The sequence below is a fragment of the Musa acuminata genome, chromosome BXJ3-5 (genome assembly GCF_036884655.1).
Source record: "Musa acuminata AAA Group cultivar baxijiao chromosome BXJ3-5, Cavendish_Baxijiao_AAA, whole genome shotgun sequence".
NCBI classification, from domain to species: Eukaryota; Viridiplantae; Streptophyta; class Magnoliopsida; order Zingiberales; family Musaceae; genus Musa; species Musa acuminata.
In genome coordinates this window covers 45,047,467-45,061,118 of record NC_088353.1, presented here as the reverse complement: position 1 = coordinate 45,061,118, position 13,652 = coordinate 45,047,467, and the positions used below count along the sequence as shown (strand labels likewise).

Here is a 13,652-nt window from a genome sequence, read left to right as displayed (position 1 = left end):
ATTCCTTCTTCCGTTTATATGCAGGCGATGGGGAGGAAGGTTAATTTGGAGGGAACAAGACCTGCGAAGATCCGTGAACAAGATACCAAAGGGAAACCCAAGAAGGTCGACACGCTCGGAAAAATTATATGGAGGAAATTAAAGACGACGAACATTTATTTCAGAGACGCTAGCTAGCGACGCTCTTTCTCCGGATGATCGATCCCTCGCTACATCTTCTCAATATGAGTACACATCACAATGTGTGAGGTTCGGTTTGCCTTCATTCTTCTTCCCTTTTGTCTCGAACTGTTCTTACGGTCATAGCTTTGCTGCACGTAGACTATCATCAAATCAAAAGATGGGGACTAACACTGTTATGGTTCCGTAGCATCTCGAACATGACGACCGCATGAAACATGAGCTATATGGGACGGGAGTAGCAAGTTGTAGAAGAAAGGTTAAAGAGTAGTGTTGCAAATATAAAATATATAAATAGTATGAGCTGACACGTACGATCATATATAGTTTCCGCTTCTGCAAGTTAGAAAGCAGAACAATATCACACACACACACACACTTGATATATATATAAAACTAGTTAAAAGCACACGCGCTTAAGCGTCGATGGAAGACGCCGTCCTGCACGGATAGACCCGGCAGCGCACGATGGTGCTGCCGATTCGGAAGCCTGGCGTCACCGTAAATCCAACTTCAAGCGTCTCCCCTCCCTCCTCCTCGCAGATCACTCCATCGGCTACACTCTCCATAAAATCCTTGGAGAAGTCATGGCCTTTCTTGGCATAGAACATCTCCGCCTTTGGAATAAAGGAGTTGGCCATCACCTGCAACGCCCAAGCCCATCTGGCCATCCTCACAAATGCCTCATAAAATGGAGTCCTCGGATGCCCCCCGCTCATGACAAATGACCTCTGGTCCAGATTCCCAAAGAAGGAGCGCTCCATCTTGGATGGCACCGCCAGGGCGTACTTTGCTCGGCAATATTTACCAAACCAACCATTAGGATCCTCCATCACGGCATCAAAAGGTTCCTGAGAAGTCATCACTCGATCCAACTGATTCATGCTCAACCCATGATCGCTTTCGTCCTCAGCTGCCCTGCCGAGCATTACCCGACACAGATATGCTTCCAACGCATACTTCTTGTGCACCCTCTGAGCGAAAAAAAGAGAATCGTCGAGCGAACTGACGGCGCGATCCAGGTCCCACCCCGAAGCTTTCATCAAGCTAATAACTGGCTTTGCAAAGTCATGAAAGGATCTCGCAGTGGATCTGCAGACACGGGAAAACAGAGCGGGTGTCGCCTCCCAGTTAGGATAGAAGAGCGCCACCTTCTCTGTTTGCCTAACCATCTTCTCCACCGCTGCGTTTTCTGTTTCCAACTCCTCCATTTCCCACCTCAGTCGACGGATTTCGGAATCCTTGATGCGCGCTTTGGATTGCAACTGTGCCAACACACCCTGACAGTCCTGAATCTGCGAGTGAAGCGCAGATCGAGAGCTGTAAGCTTCCTGGAGACTAGATAGGGTCCCCAGCAGAGACATCATGACATCATCCGCCATCTTGATCTTCTTGGGTTCGTAAGGAAGATGGGCCTGCTGCAGCTGCACATAAGCACACTTGAGGGCAGTAATGGCATCGAATAGCTTCAAGATCACAGCTTCTTCTGAGCACTTGGAGACTCTAGTCAGAGGCTCCTCCAGTGGCTGGGGATGCACTTTACCATCTCGGTTATCATCGGGGCCATTGCCAGTGCCAGCATCGGCACTGGAAGAGCGGTAGTTAGGTTTTGGGTTGTCGTTGTAGGACGATACGGTGACGGATCGCCGCTTGCACAGTTTTGACAAGAGGAAGCCGGACCCGGAGGAGCTCGTGCTGGTTCTCGGTGGTGCCACATGATCCATGAATTTGAAGAGAAGAGAAACGCCAACTGTTCCTTTAGAGACCTGAAAACGTCAAAAAGCTGCAAGGTTTGTCTTACTTCCGTGGAGACGACGGAACATATCGAGGACTTGATAGATCAACAGTTGAGCAGCAACCAAAAGTCTACTTGTAGGGTCCCAAAACCCCAAACTAGCAGGAAATAAGAAAATAAATGAAGCGGATTTGTGAAAGAAGAACACGCAGCAACATATTACCAAAACAAGAACCGGCAGCCGAGGTCAGTTGCAGCCCGAAGAAGAGAGGAGGAAACCAAGCAAAAGCACAACCTTCGACAGATGGACACGGAGAGCAGGATTCAGGGGTGGTGGAGCCAAAGAAAGGTACGAGAAAAGAAGGAACACGGCGACAAATGCCTTGGGGTTTTAGAAATTGGTGCCGCAGGGAAGGATCAGGATGGAGAAAGCGGAGGAGGGTACTGTGTTTCTACTGCGGCTGCTGAACTGGTCCGGAGTGGAGATGCCAAAGAGGATGGGCGGGCGGGCGGGCGGGCGGTGCGTTGGTTACAGGAACCCTGGTTTCCGGCAGATGGAGGACAGTAAGTGGAGGTTTCCCCGAGGAGCACTGTACCACCCGAACCACGATGGGACGTTAATTCAAATCAAAGACAAACGTTGGAAAAGCAAACCTTGTATTTAATGGATCGGCAATGTAAAATTTTCTTTTCCAAAGAAAGACGAGACACGATCATGGTTTCATGGTAAGATGGGTTTAAATAACGACGACGCCAGCATTATTTTAAACGCCCACTTGGTGAGCAGTGCATTAATGCTCGCATCGATCGGTGTTCTCGGAAGAATCTGGCTGATGTTCCACCACTCACCTCGACTCACAGCCACACCGGAAGATACTCCCAATAGCTGCGGCCGGTCGAGCCTCCGCCTCCTCGTGCTGAACCTAAAATGTGTCAAGCACACACGCAAAAGACATACATGTGATGTCGTATTGGTATTTACTGCATAAAGAAACGAAGCACCGAAGCACCCACTGCATGGCCGTGCCATCACACCACCCACCCCTTACCCTCCCTCCCTTGTTCTCCGGCCGGCCTGTACAGCCCATCACTCTTGTCTGCTATTCTTTTTTACATGTTGGGCTACCTCTCTCAGAGCCACAGAACAATATCCAGAGTTTTATCCGCTTGTGCCAAACATTTTCTTCCTCTTATATTTACCAAAAGAAAGAAGACATAAAAAAAGCAACAAGCTTTCGGAAGGTTTAACATGTGGGCTTGTAATTTTCTTTATACATATACCTATTGCAGCAATTCCATAGACGTCGTTAATTGGATGCTCCGCTCCCGCCCAGTGCTGCAGCGAATGCTTGGAAAGAAAGATTCGATGCTAAATCTTTCAGCCGAGATTGCGTAATACAGCAATAATATACCCATTCTCCTACAAGAAAGAAAAATAATATTTTATTGCATATAAACGACCTTTCCGACCTATTGAAAAATCATAAAATGAAAAAGAAACCAACAATGATTACCTCTTTTCTCATAATATCATAAGCGTTAGCCACAAGGGAAGACAACGTTGTGATTTTGTATGTGTATGAACCCCTAAATACACAGCCCAAGGGAATGTGTACATATGTGTCGTGTCACGAATCCTGCCTGGATCGACGATGTCAACTGTTGGGGTGATGGTCCAGTCACCAGGACACGTGGTTCTCTCATTTATAATTTTAGTCCTGGTGAGTGACATCATTAGCTGCTATGAAGAGCTAATCGAGCTGGATTCGTCCCGCTCGTCGAACAAAACCAAATCCGGTTCGGAGCCGGTCGACCCAGAACCCCGAATGTCCGGTTCGCCGACGGAGCCCCCGAGCGCCGGACGGAGCCGCTCCCTCAAGAAGTCTCCATTCCCGTCCCCGATGCCCGTCTCCATCTCCACCATCACCAACTCCCTGTTCAGACGTCGTAGCACCACCAGCACCACCAACTCCCCCGCGGGCCCCTCCAACGCGGCGCCCGCACGACCCTCTTTGCCCAACCGGCGCACCGTCATCCCCTCCTCGCCCGCCACCGCAGCCTCCACACGGGCTAGGATCTCTTCCGCCGAATCGCCAGAGATGAATCTCTCCCTCCACGGCAATGGCGTCGCCAACTCGAGCCCTGCGAAGAAACCGGAAAGGTCGAGGCTGGGGGACAAGGAGATTAGGTCGAAGGCGTTGAGGTCTCCGTCGCGGTCCTCCTCGCTGCCACTGTCGCCGATCTTGGAGGCGATGCGGCCGTCAAGGTCATGGCGATGGGGACGGGTCACGGCGGCGAATCGGTCGGCGTCAAGGCCCTTGCGAAACCAGGGCTCGTGGACGATCTCGGCGGCGGAGATACGGACGGCGGGGTCGGGGTCGAGAAGGCGGCCGAGGAGGCGGCGTAAGTCCGGGGAAACCCAGCGGGGACACCGGAACTCGGCGCGGCAGATCTTGCGGTATAGGGCCATGAGGTTGGGGTCGTTGAAGGGAAGGTAGCCGGCGACGAGGACAAAGAGGACAATGCCGCAGGACCAGAGGTCGGCCTTGGCAGCATCGTAGGGGCGGCAGGAGAGGACCTCAGGGGCGACGTAGGCCGGGGTGCCGCAGATGGTGCGGAAGAGGGGAGGGGAACGATCGGGAAGGTGGCGATGAGGAAGAACAAGGAGTTGGTCGGCGATGGCGGCAAGACCGAAATCGGAGACTTTGAGGCGAGGGTGGGGGGAGTCGTCGAGGAGGAGTAGGTTCTCGGGCTTGAGGTCGCGGTGGAAAACCCCGTGGACGTGGGCATAGGCGACGGCGGAGAGGAGCTGGTGGAAGATTGGGCGGGCAAGGTCCTCCGTCAAGCGGCCGCGGCCGGTAAGGCGGGAGAACAGCTCACCGCCCTTGGCCAGCTCGAGGACGAGGTAGATGCGGGAGCGGGAGGCGAGGACATCGAGGAGGCGGAGGATGTTGGGGTGGCAGAGACGGCGCATGGCGCAGATCTCGCGGCGGACGTTGCCGGCGAGGCCGGAACGCAGAAGCTTGTGCTTGGACAGCACCTTGAGGGCAACTCTCTGCCCCGTTCCGGTGTGGCGCGCGTGGTAAACCTTTGCGAACGCTCCACAACCCAGCAGCCGCCCCACCTCGTACGGCCCGACGATCACCTTCTTGCCGCCACTTTGGCTAGGAAGAGGAGAAGACGGCGCAGCAGACGGAGAATTACGTATCGACGACGAAGACGAAGGCGGAGGAGGATGGTGAGTGCGTGACGGCGCCCCCGCGAGGTAGTCGGCGGAGTGATCCGGCATAGCTACCGGGACGGGGTACCGACAACCTCGGTCGTCCCCTCACGTGAGAGACAGGACGGAGGGAGAGGAGGGGGTCTCTCTCTCTCTCTCTCTCTCTCTCTCTCTCTCTCTCTCTCTGCGGTAGATAACGATCCCTGTATTTCTCAAACTCTCCTCTCTGTCGTTCGTTTATTTGGTTTCGTTCTTTTCTTAATATCATCATGTATATTTATTTATTTATGTACCCTCCTCAAATTGATTGAATAAACTGAACTCATTCTTTTCGTGTGTGAATAAGATATATTGCATAATTTTCATTCTGTGACAAACGTCTTCCCTGTGCAAAAAAGATGCAACGATAAAAATTTCAGGATAAGAGTATTATATAAAAATTCATAATAAACATAATATATATACATGAAAATTGAAACCCCGTGTTTGGATTTTCACAATACACATCCGGATATCTATATGTATATGAACTCAATTAAGTCATAAAAAAAATAAAAATAAAATAAAAAAATTGCTGCTGGTAGATTTGTTTTCTTCGTTGAAACGCTGATGGAGCGCACGTGAAAAGGACGAGGTGGCAGGTGACGACGTCTATCCGGCAGCGGCAATGCCACTTGGATTGTTGGCAGCGGTCGCTTCCACTCCAAGCTAGCTTTTTTGATTGATCGTTGGCAATTCTTGCACCACACTCCCCTACATCTCACCGTCCATCATTAAATATTTTCTTCTTCTGACTGCGGTGTCATTGTTTTTCCTGTGGCCGGATGTCTCTGTCCTTTTTTCCTTCCTTCTAATCCCGACAAGAAGGACGACGAAATCACGATGAATCTGAATTGTTTGAAAGGAGATGCGTGTTGCGACTGTCACCACAGATCAGTCGATTAAAGGACTTTAGCGGCTGGTGTTTAATTTAGTCAACGCCTGCATCGTGTTCGTGGCTAGCGGCTGCTCCAGCGAGAATGGTTTCACACTATTTCCTCGAAAGCGACAAGAGTAGAAATGTTTATTTCTGCGATCCGATCTGAGCCCAACTTCCCTCATACACCATAGCTTCTCTCACGAATAGCCCAACTTCCCTTCTACACAACACACGAGATTGATCGTGCAATTTAGACTTTTCTCTGTCTGCACACTTCCTCGTCTCTTTGTTGCATCCATGGAAGGGAGGGCCTCCACGTTTCTTCTCGACGCCTTTTTCATTCAAGTAAATGCCATGTTCGCGGTGACTGGTTATCGTGCACCATCAAACCAGGTGGGATTTCGGATCACCATCTCCATCCCAACTCATTTTTCCGGGGGCCAGATTTATGGATCCAACATCCCTACTCCACCATTACATTATAACCGATAAGGATTGAGCAGCCCAAACGCCAAACAAAGGCGGAGTTTTGGATTCTATTCGGACGTGTGATGCATGGGACCCAAACATTTACGTGTGTTTTATTGTTAAGCCTGTTGGAGTTGACCGCTACATGGCTCCCTCGATTCAAGCGTCCAACCGCTCTCTTTATCTCGACAGAAACGATTCGACAAGGTACAATAGATGTTATGGATCTCGTACTCGCCGCACACGATCGCACAGACACGAGAACAGCTCGAGGGATGGAGATTACACGATCGCACGCTTACCTGCCCTGTCCGCCACGCGGATCAAATCAAACGATGAGTTAACGCCATGCAAGGTTACGTCTTACGCCTCACACACACAGATATATATATATATATATATATATATATATATATATATATATATATATATATAGTCACTGTGCCATTTAGCCGGCGTTCCTTCTCCATCCAAGAATAAATGACCGCTAGATGTGTTCAGCAACGAGTGTTCCGTTTATTAACTTGCGAGCGTAGAATAAGAAACGAACATGTGACTTCAATTTAATGCACTGCACTTACGGCATAGATCAGATCAGAAACCAAATTCCAAATCGTACGTGGTGTACTACTGCTGATTAATAAGAGCATGAGTGACCCCGCATCCATGTCAACCGATCGACCGACACTTTTACTCTGATTGGACCAATGCTCGAAAGGGATATATGGTAACATCCTGATGATGGCATACATGTTCCTTGTTGGTGCACAAGACAGCAGCACGCTTTTACTTCCTTGCTTTGTCTTAGGTTCCCCACCAAGGCACCATTTCAATAAGGATCGGATCGTAATCTAAAGGGGAAATCCACCATTTCAATAAACATCGGATCGTGATCTAAAGGGGAAATCCACCGCAATCGGCTAATAGCCCAGTTTTTAATTATCATCACCACCAGCTTCTCAAATGTACCATCGGAATTCATGGAGAAAAAGGGTTAGAGAGGCAAAATCAATTGCAGACAGCACGAAATAGGCAAATTATACAACCTTGGGTCACAATGAATCGTTCTTGTGTTCCAATGTATCATCCAGTTTTGGCGAACGTCTACGAGTGAATAGGAGGCAGGAGCAGCGCGTGTGCAGTAGCGCTAATTAATATCAAGGAAGTTAGGTTTCTCCGCAAACAGGACCATGCATTGATCGTCGCTTGATTCCAACGCGTATGGATCGATCGCCTAGTCCTTTTTTAAGCCGGCCGGTCTCCTTGTTCGGTAGCGCTACCGACGGCACTCAAATCCAAGCCAGCCACGAAATGCTCGCCAAAAGCTCAGGCAGTCCCCTGAGCCCTATCCGCATCAAGCAAGAGGGCACGTTCTACGCCAGGCTACTCTCCAAGGAAAACTCCTTGTCCGCCACCCCTTCCTTCAGGGTCTACCATGGAGTCGCAGCAGCCTCGGTGCCCTTCGTGTGGGAGTCGCAGCCGGGAACCCCCAAAGCCACCTTTGCCGCCTCACAACTCCCGCCCCTCACCCCGCCACCCACCTACTACCACCACCCCAGGAAGACTATGGCCGCCAAGAAGCAACGAAAGTCATCTAGGTCATTCAGCTACCTGGCCACCTTATTCCGAAGGCTCACTCTAAGGAAGCCATGCATGCCGCATCCGCCGATGCCCAAGTCGCCAGTGTCATCGTTACCATCGTCCCCCTTCTCTCGATTGGGATCCTCGGATTCTCGGCAGAAGCATTCCTTCTCTTCCAGAGTACCGGATGATGAAGAAGCGGCTGGTGGATCCATCCTGTGCTTCCGACTCCAACGGATTCCCCGCCTTAGTCTGTTCCGTCGACGCCGTGATCGTCAGAAGAAATCGGTCCTCGAGAGATTTGGTTGAGGTGTCACCACTGTTCGTGCATGTCGTCCCAGTTTAAAACTGCACAGTATCTATCAGCTGCCTCATCCCACTACTATAATAAGCTATGCGGCGACTGGTCACATGTAGGTTGCTGTCATCCTTTTTCTCATCTGCCTTAATCTAAGTATGTTTAGGGTCAGTCCGAGAGATGTTTCATGCAGCTGCCGCCTCGTTTCATCTGTTCTGTTGGGGTGTTGCGTCAAGTCGTCGGCCGTCTCTACAAAAATGACTTGTTCGAGTGGTGGGGGAGTTTGATGCTCGTCGCGTTCTGGAATTCGGCCATCGTGGAGCTGTTATTTATGACAATTGTAATTTATCCGACAATTATGTTCTCTCACTGGTCGCGCAAGCGAATTTGGTTAAGAGCACCTACTTTCAAAAAGATTAAACCAAGTGTTGAGAGTGGGATTTGAACCCACGCCCTTTCGGACCAGAACCTTAATCTGACGCCTTAGACAAACTCGGCCATCTCAACTGTTTGTATAGGGTGTTCTTGATTTAATTTATAGGAATTAAAACTGGAAAGTACATTAAACTTATTATTACATGGTGGATAAGACGATACTTTATTGATGATCTTAAGAAATAGGTTAAACTCGACGCGGAAGACACATTCGCGCAGGAAACGCATGCAGCGTGGCGCTGCTACAAATTGCACACAAAACACGGTAGTGGATTAATCAATTGATCTTCCTGCAGCTCCTCCTGATCTCGCCCTCGGAACCCGTGAGGGGTCTGATATCTCCCATGTTGATCATCCCGGATACGAAGTCGGAGAAGAAGGTGTGGGTGCTGCCGCTGTAGGCCTTGACCACGGAGCTGATGAAGCCACTGATGTTGTAGAGCTGTTGATCCGTGTGCAGGAGACCCTGGAAGTTGATGAGATTGTTGTAGTAGGAGTTGTCGAAGTGGGTGGGGGTCCGCAGGTCCAGCGGCGCCAGATTGTTGTCCCCGGAGCCGGTGGTACGAGGGCAGTTGGACCGCCTGGTCTTGGCGAAGGAGGCGTCTATGTTGGTGTCGTTGTAGATGTGACCACGGAAGGAGGTGCACCGTGCTTGCCCAATCGTGTGTGCACCTGCAGCGGGAGAAGGAACCAAATCAAAAATGTCGTTCGTGGATCAACCTACCTACTCAGCCCAACCCTCATGCTGACTCCACCGACTCAGTCAAAACTATAATCGAGGACCTAACTAAGGTCCCCCTACAGCAAGAGCTATTGACCTTTGGACAACATAGGAAACCAACCTTCCATGTGATTACGTAAAAACAGCTACGCTCTTATTTCTCTCGGCCTATGCAAGTAATAATCGTGAGTTGTAATTAATTCCGGGGTATGTGGCTCCCCAGTCTCCAATAATTTGGTCAGGAAAGCGAAGCCCATCGTAAGAAAGTGTCTGTTCCAGTAGCCGATTCAATTTCCTGTCTTTGTCTCCATCAACCGATGTCGAATTAATAATCTCGCGACCTTTGATCGCAGATTCCTCCTGTCTTTTCTTTTTCTGCGTCGAAAAGCAAAATTCGAATGATCTTCGTCACTTGTTCACGTGTCAAGTGCAGAGTGAGACCTCTCAGCCCCTAGCTGTGGGGTTGGGGTGGCTGTAAATGGGGACGTACGAGATAGAGACTACAACACCTCAAACGCAACGCAGATTGATTCTGTGTGCAGTTCATGTTAGATACATCAGTGGTCCTTATATAATCTGAGCAATTTGACGCATGGTACGCTTAATCCGATGCATCTGAATTTAATTTCAAGAATTAAGGCCCCTACCACTCTGCATTACTGTAGCTGAATCGAGCAATTTATAAGCTTGGTTGTCCGGATCCTTACCGGAGAGTGCAACCATGTCTTTAGTTGAAAGGCCCTTGGCTGAAAACTTGGAGATAAGCTTGCTCAGTGATAGGGTTGGCGGGGGGATATCTTTGTTAGCTTTAGAAAAGCTTGCTTTCCTCGAGTCCCTTCTCCCCAACTTCACATCCCAGTAAGGCCCTCCGAGCTGCAAAACAAAGCGCTTCGGTCAACTGACATGGCCAAATATATATATATATATATATATATATATATATATATATATATATATATATATATATATATATATATATATATATATATATATATATATATATATATATATATATATATAGGTGAAACCCTGATGATGATGAGTGCTACCCACAATGACCACCGAGTCTCTTGAAGCAACCGCCAAAATATCCGCACAAGACACCACCCCCGGGCACGCCTTCTCCACCGCATTCTTGATCTGGTCTATGACTTCGAACCCCCTCAAGGAATTGTTGTTAGGCTTGGCGGTCTTCTCCCCTTGAAAGGTGGGCGTGTCATCTAACAGCACTGACGCATCGCACCCCTGTGCACGCACATTATAAATCAGGGCCAAAGAATAGCGAAAAGCTAGCTGTTGTTGTTTGGGTAATAGAACATTACGAGAACGAAGCAGTCATGAAAGAAGAGGCGCAGGATGGAAGCGCCCAACCGCTTCTCTTTGGAGATAGCAGACCGGACAACGGATTTCACGGTGCTAGAGAGCCTGGGGCACGACGACGAGTAAAAGTTTGTGGATAGCTCCGCAGCGGTGCTGCCGAGAAGGAGAAGAAGAAACAACGCTAAAGGAGCAAAGACCTTGGAAGAGGAAGCCATGGCTGGAAGGACGACTGCACAGAAAGCACTTGTGATGGCCGGGCCACAAGCATCCGGTCGACATATATAGGGATGCGCAAGCGGGTGTTGCTTTCGTGACGGCTGCTCGTCATACCTACTGCGTTGGAATGGTCTGCATGGAATCAAACGATAGAGAGGACGTGGGAGATGATTAATCAGCTCGGAGAGTGATTCATCTGTGTCTGGGTGGGTTTTGGAAGGGGTAAGCTACAGTAGTGGTGTCTGTGGAAGGATGGCCGGCTTGTTTGACTTTGTAAGTGGATGAAGAAACAGTCGTTTCTTTTTCAAGTAGGAGACAGCAAATTAAGCGGTAGGTAGGTAATAGAAAATGTGACACGGGCCAGCTCTTGCTTAAATCGATCGAGGTTATCTTATCATCTATGATGGCGGCTTTTTTGCCTTTTCTTAGTTAGGGTTAGGCACTTTGACATGATGGAAGAGAGACCGGAAAGGAACCGTCCCTTTTCCTCTTCGTAAAAACATATGCAGGAGAGAGAGAGAGAGAGAGACGTAGGTCTATTTCTTTCGTTCCTTGTGCTTTTGAAAGGAGTGACAAGGTCGAACAAACACTCGTGACGAAAGGGCATGTCATCGTCATCCTTAGAAATGAAGTGTACCTGTGCATTAATCACCATCCTGTAACAAATGGGGTAATGAATGATACGAGCACACCTAACGCCCTTTTTATTATTATTGATTCTTGGCTACAATCACGGGATATTTGAACTTGTCTGTGTCGAACAGCTTTCATTCAAATGATTCACAATGTTGAACATCTGTGAAGGACGTGCATTATTTTGATTGTACGTGCTTTGACTTTTCGAGTAAGGAAGCAGACTGCAGCACATGCTGTGTCTGCTAACTCTGCGTTCAGAATAGCTCATGATTTGTGTACAAGAAGGCCATCGAGCATGTCATTTGGCCTTACAACAACACAGTAAGTGAGCTAACTGTGATTTCGATGCTGTTTCCTAGCATGCATGTTAAAAACCACAAAGCACCATCTCAAGTAATAGGATCAGTGGAGCATTTTGTAAGTGTTCTTTAATCTTTTAATATATTTCCTTTTCGAAGAAATAAACAGTGTCGTGTCCAATCCAAAAGCCTGGAAAAGTTGTTGGCGTCATGTTGCTATCGGATCAAATAATTTATTTATAGTTTGATAATATTACTATGGGATCAAATAATTTATTTATAGTTTGGTGTACTCTCGTCATGTATAGGTGACGACGAAAGGATTCAAGACCGAGATGATGGAGAATCCACTATCGTCGTTCAATTCGATAAAAGCAATAATATGGATCTACATGTTATATACTATACTCATCTTGAATTAGGAAATCTACTAGATGTTATATACTCTCGGCAAGGTAAGAGTTCTCTCACATACGATCCAAATTATGGACCTAACTCAAAGAAAAGCTCATGTTATTGAGATCATAGACCCTCATTTTGCTAATCCGCGACTTCACCACCACGTGGGCCCTTCAATTATAAGCGAACACCCAGCAGCATGAAAAATCATCAACATTGCCTATGTTATGTTGGCTGTAGCATTTGCTTAATTTATTTTTTAATCATAGGAATGGATGATCACTTTTGAAAAAAGTAGAATAAATAGATGATTGATTCTTTCTCAAAGAGTTAGTTAATAAAGTATTATCATATTGAAGCTACGTGACTTATGAACTAATCGAGTGCAAAGGTTGTGATCAATCATTTAATTCGGTGGATCATGCAATCCAAATGGGGTCGACCATATCTTACCATCTCCACTACATCGCATTTCCTAATAGTCATGAATCCCACAACGACATGAGAGAGAAGGACAAGGACAAGATACAACACTGGTCGCCACTTGCTTGCGTCTCAATCAAGCCTTAGGATGCATGAAAAAGTTGTAGGTGATTTGATTTCTTCCCATGCGTCGATCGTTCCACATGCATGCTCATGATGTTCTACCGCTTGTGCGTAGCAATCATTGGCCTGCCCGCGTCGATCGGTGAAATGATCAATAGAAACACAACTTGCTGAACATGTCACAAAACACAGACTCGATTCACAGTACCCCGCCAAGTTAGCCGCCTGTTAAACGTGGGAACATAGGCGATCATTGACTAGCTAGCCTGCTTAAATGTGCACAGTGGAAAAAGAAAATGGAAGATGATCCATGGGCCAAAAGAAGGCAAGTTCACAAGGCCAGGGCCGGATAACACAACGCCTATGTTCCCAAAACCTTCGTAACTAGCATCATAATCCCAAACTCCAACCGAACATATATATCTATATATATATATATATATATATATATATATATATATATATATATATATATATATATATTATTTGAGACATAACTTGAGGATGTGGAAAATTTGTTCTCCTTGCAGAGATCCAATTCAAAATTCATGTTGATCACAGGTAGCTACAGAAAATGTAGTTGATTGAATCTATCGAGATATATAGTTGACATGCTGCACAAGTAGTTGTTTGCTCGAGACCAGTATCCATTTCTCCAAGAACAATGGTTTGATTGTGT

At 47.8% G+C, this 13,652-nt stretch overlaps 3 protein-coding genes across 10 annotated transcripts; 1 reads left to right on the top strand and 2 right to left on the bottom strand.

Annotated features, from left to right (window-relative positions):
- Positions 1–451: 451 nt before the first annotated feature.
- Positions 452–5,348, bottom strand: LOC103986450 (CBL-interacting serine/threonine-protein kinase 14-like). Of its 8 annotated transcripts, XM_065151871.1 has the most exons (4): positions 3,430–3,661; positions 3,197–3,335; positions 2,765–2,838; positions 452–1,946 (listed from the first exon to the last, which is right to left on the bottom strand). In XM_065151871.1, exon 4 carries the CDS (start codon positions 1,902–1,904, stop codon positions 597–599), a length of 1,308 nt encoding a protein of 435 aa, XP_065007943.1. In that variant the 5' UTR covers positions 1,905–1,946; positions 2,765–2,838; positions 3,197–3,335; positions 3,430–3,661; the 3' UTR covers positions 452–596. The 8 variants fall into 8 exon arrangements, with proteins under 8 accessions (XP_065007943.1, XP_065007939.1, XP_065007940.1 ...); XM_065151867.1 differs by having other exon boundaries at positions 452–1,963; positions 2,139–3,335; XM_065151868.1 differs by having other exon boundaries at positions 2,139–3,335.
- A 2,485-nt stretch (positions 5,349–7,833) lies between these two features.
- On the top strand, positions 7,834–8,412 carry LOC103986452 (uncharacterized). Its single transcript, XM_009404475.3, has one exon. It carries the CDS (start codon positions 7,834–7,836, stop codon positions 8,410–8,412), a length of 579 nt encoding a protein of 192 aa, XP_009402750.3.
- Positions 8,413–8,980: 568 nt separating this feature from the next.
- LOC135638208 (peroxidase 4-like) lies at positions 8,981–11,131 on the bottom strand. Its single transcript, XM_065151226.1, has 4 exons — positions 10,880–11,131; positions 10,611–10,802; positions 10,265–10,430; positions 8,981–9,508 (listed from the first exon to the last, which is right to left on the bottom strand). The coding sequence occupies exons 1-4, from the start codon at positions 11,090–11,092 to the stop codon at positions 9,114–9,116; spliced, it is 966 nt and encodes a 321-aa protein (XP_065007298.1). The 5' UTR covers positions 11,093–11,131; the 3' UTR covers positions 8,981–9,113.
- Between the last annotated feature and the right edge of the window lie 2,521 nt (positions 11,132–13,652).

What these genes read in the sequence shown, in the direction of transcription:
- LOC103986450 (XM_065151866.1), bottom strand. Translation starts at nt 5,204, where the DNA reads ATGCCGGATCACTCCGCCGACTACCTCGCGGGGGCGCCGTCACGCACT.
- LOC103986452 (XM_009404475.3), top strand. Translation starts at nt 7,834, where the DNA reads ATGCTCGCCAAAAGCTCAGGCAGTCCCCTGAGCCCTATCCGCATCAAG.
- LOC135638208 (XM_065151226.1), bottom strand. Translation starts at nt 11,092, where the DNA reads ATGGCTTCCTCTTCCAAGGTCTTTGCTCCTTTAGCGTTGTTTCTTCTT. An exon ending in CAAGAGACTCGGTGGTCATT is followed by an intron (nt 10,431 to 10,610) that starts GTGGGTAGCACT and finishes TTTGTTTTGCAG; the next exon opens with CTCGGAGGGCCTTACTGGGA. An exon ending in AGACATGGTTGCACTCTCCG is followed by an intron (nt 9,509 to 10,264) that starts GTAAGGATCCGG and finishes CTCCCGCTGCAG; the next exon opens with GTGCACACACGATTGGGCAA.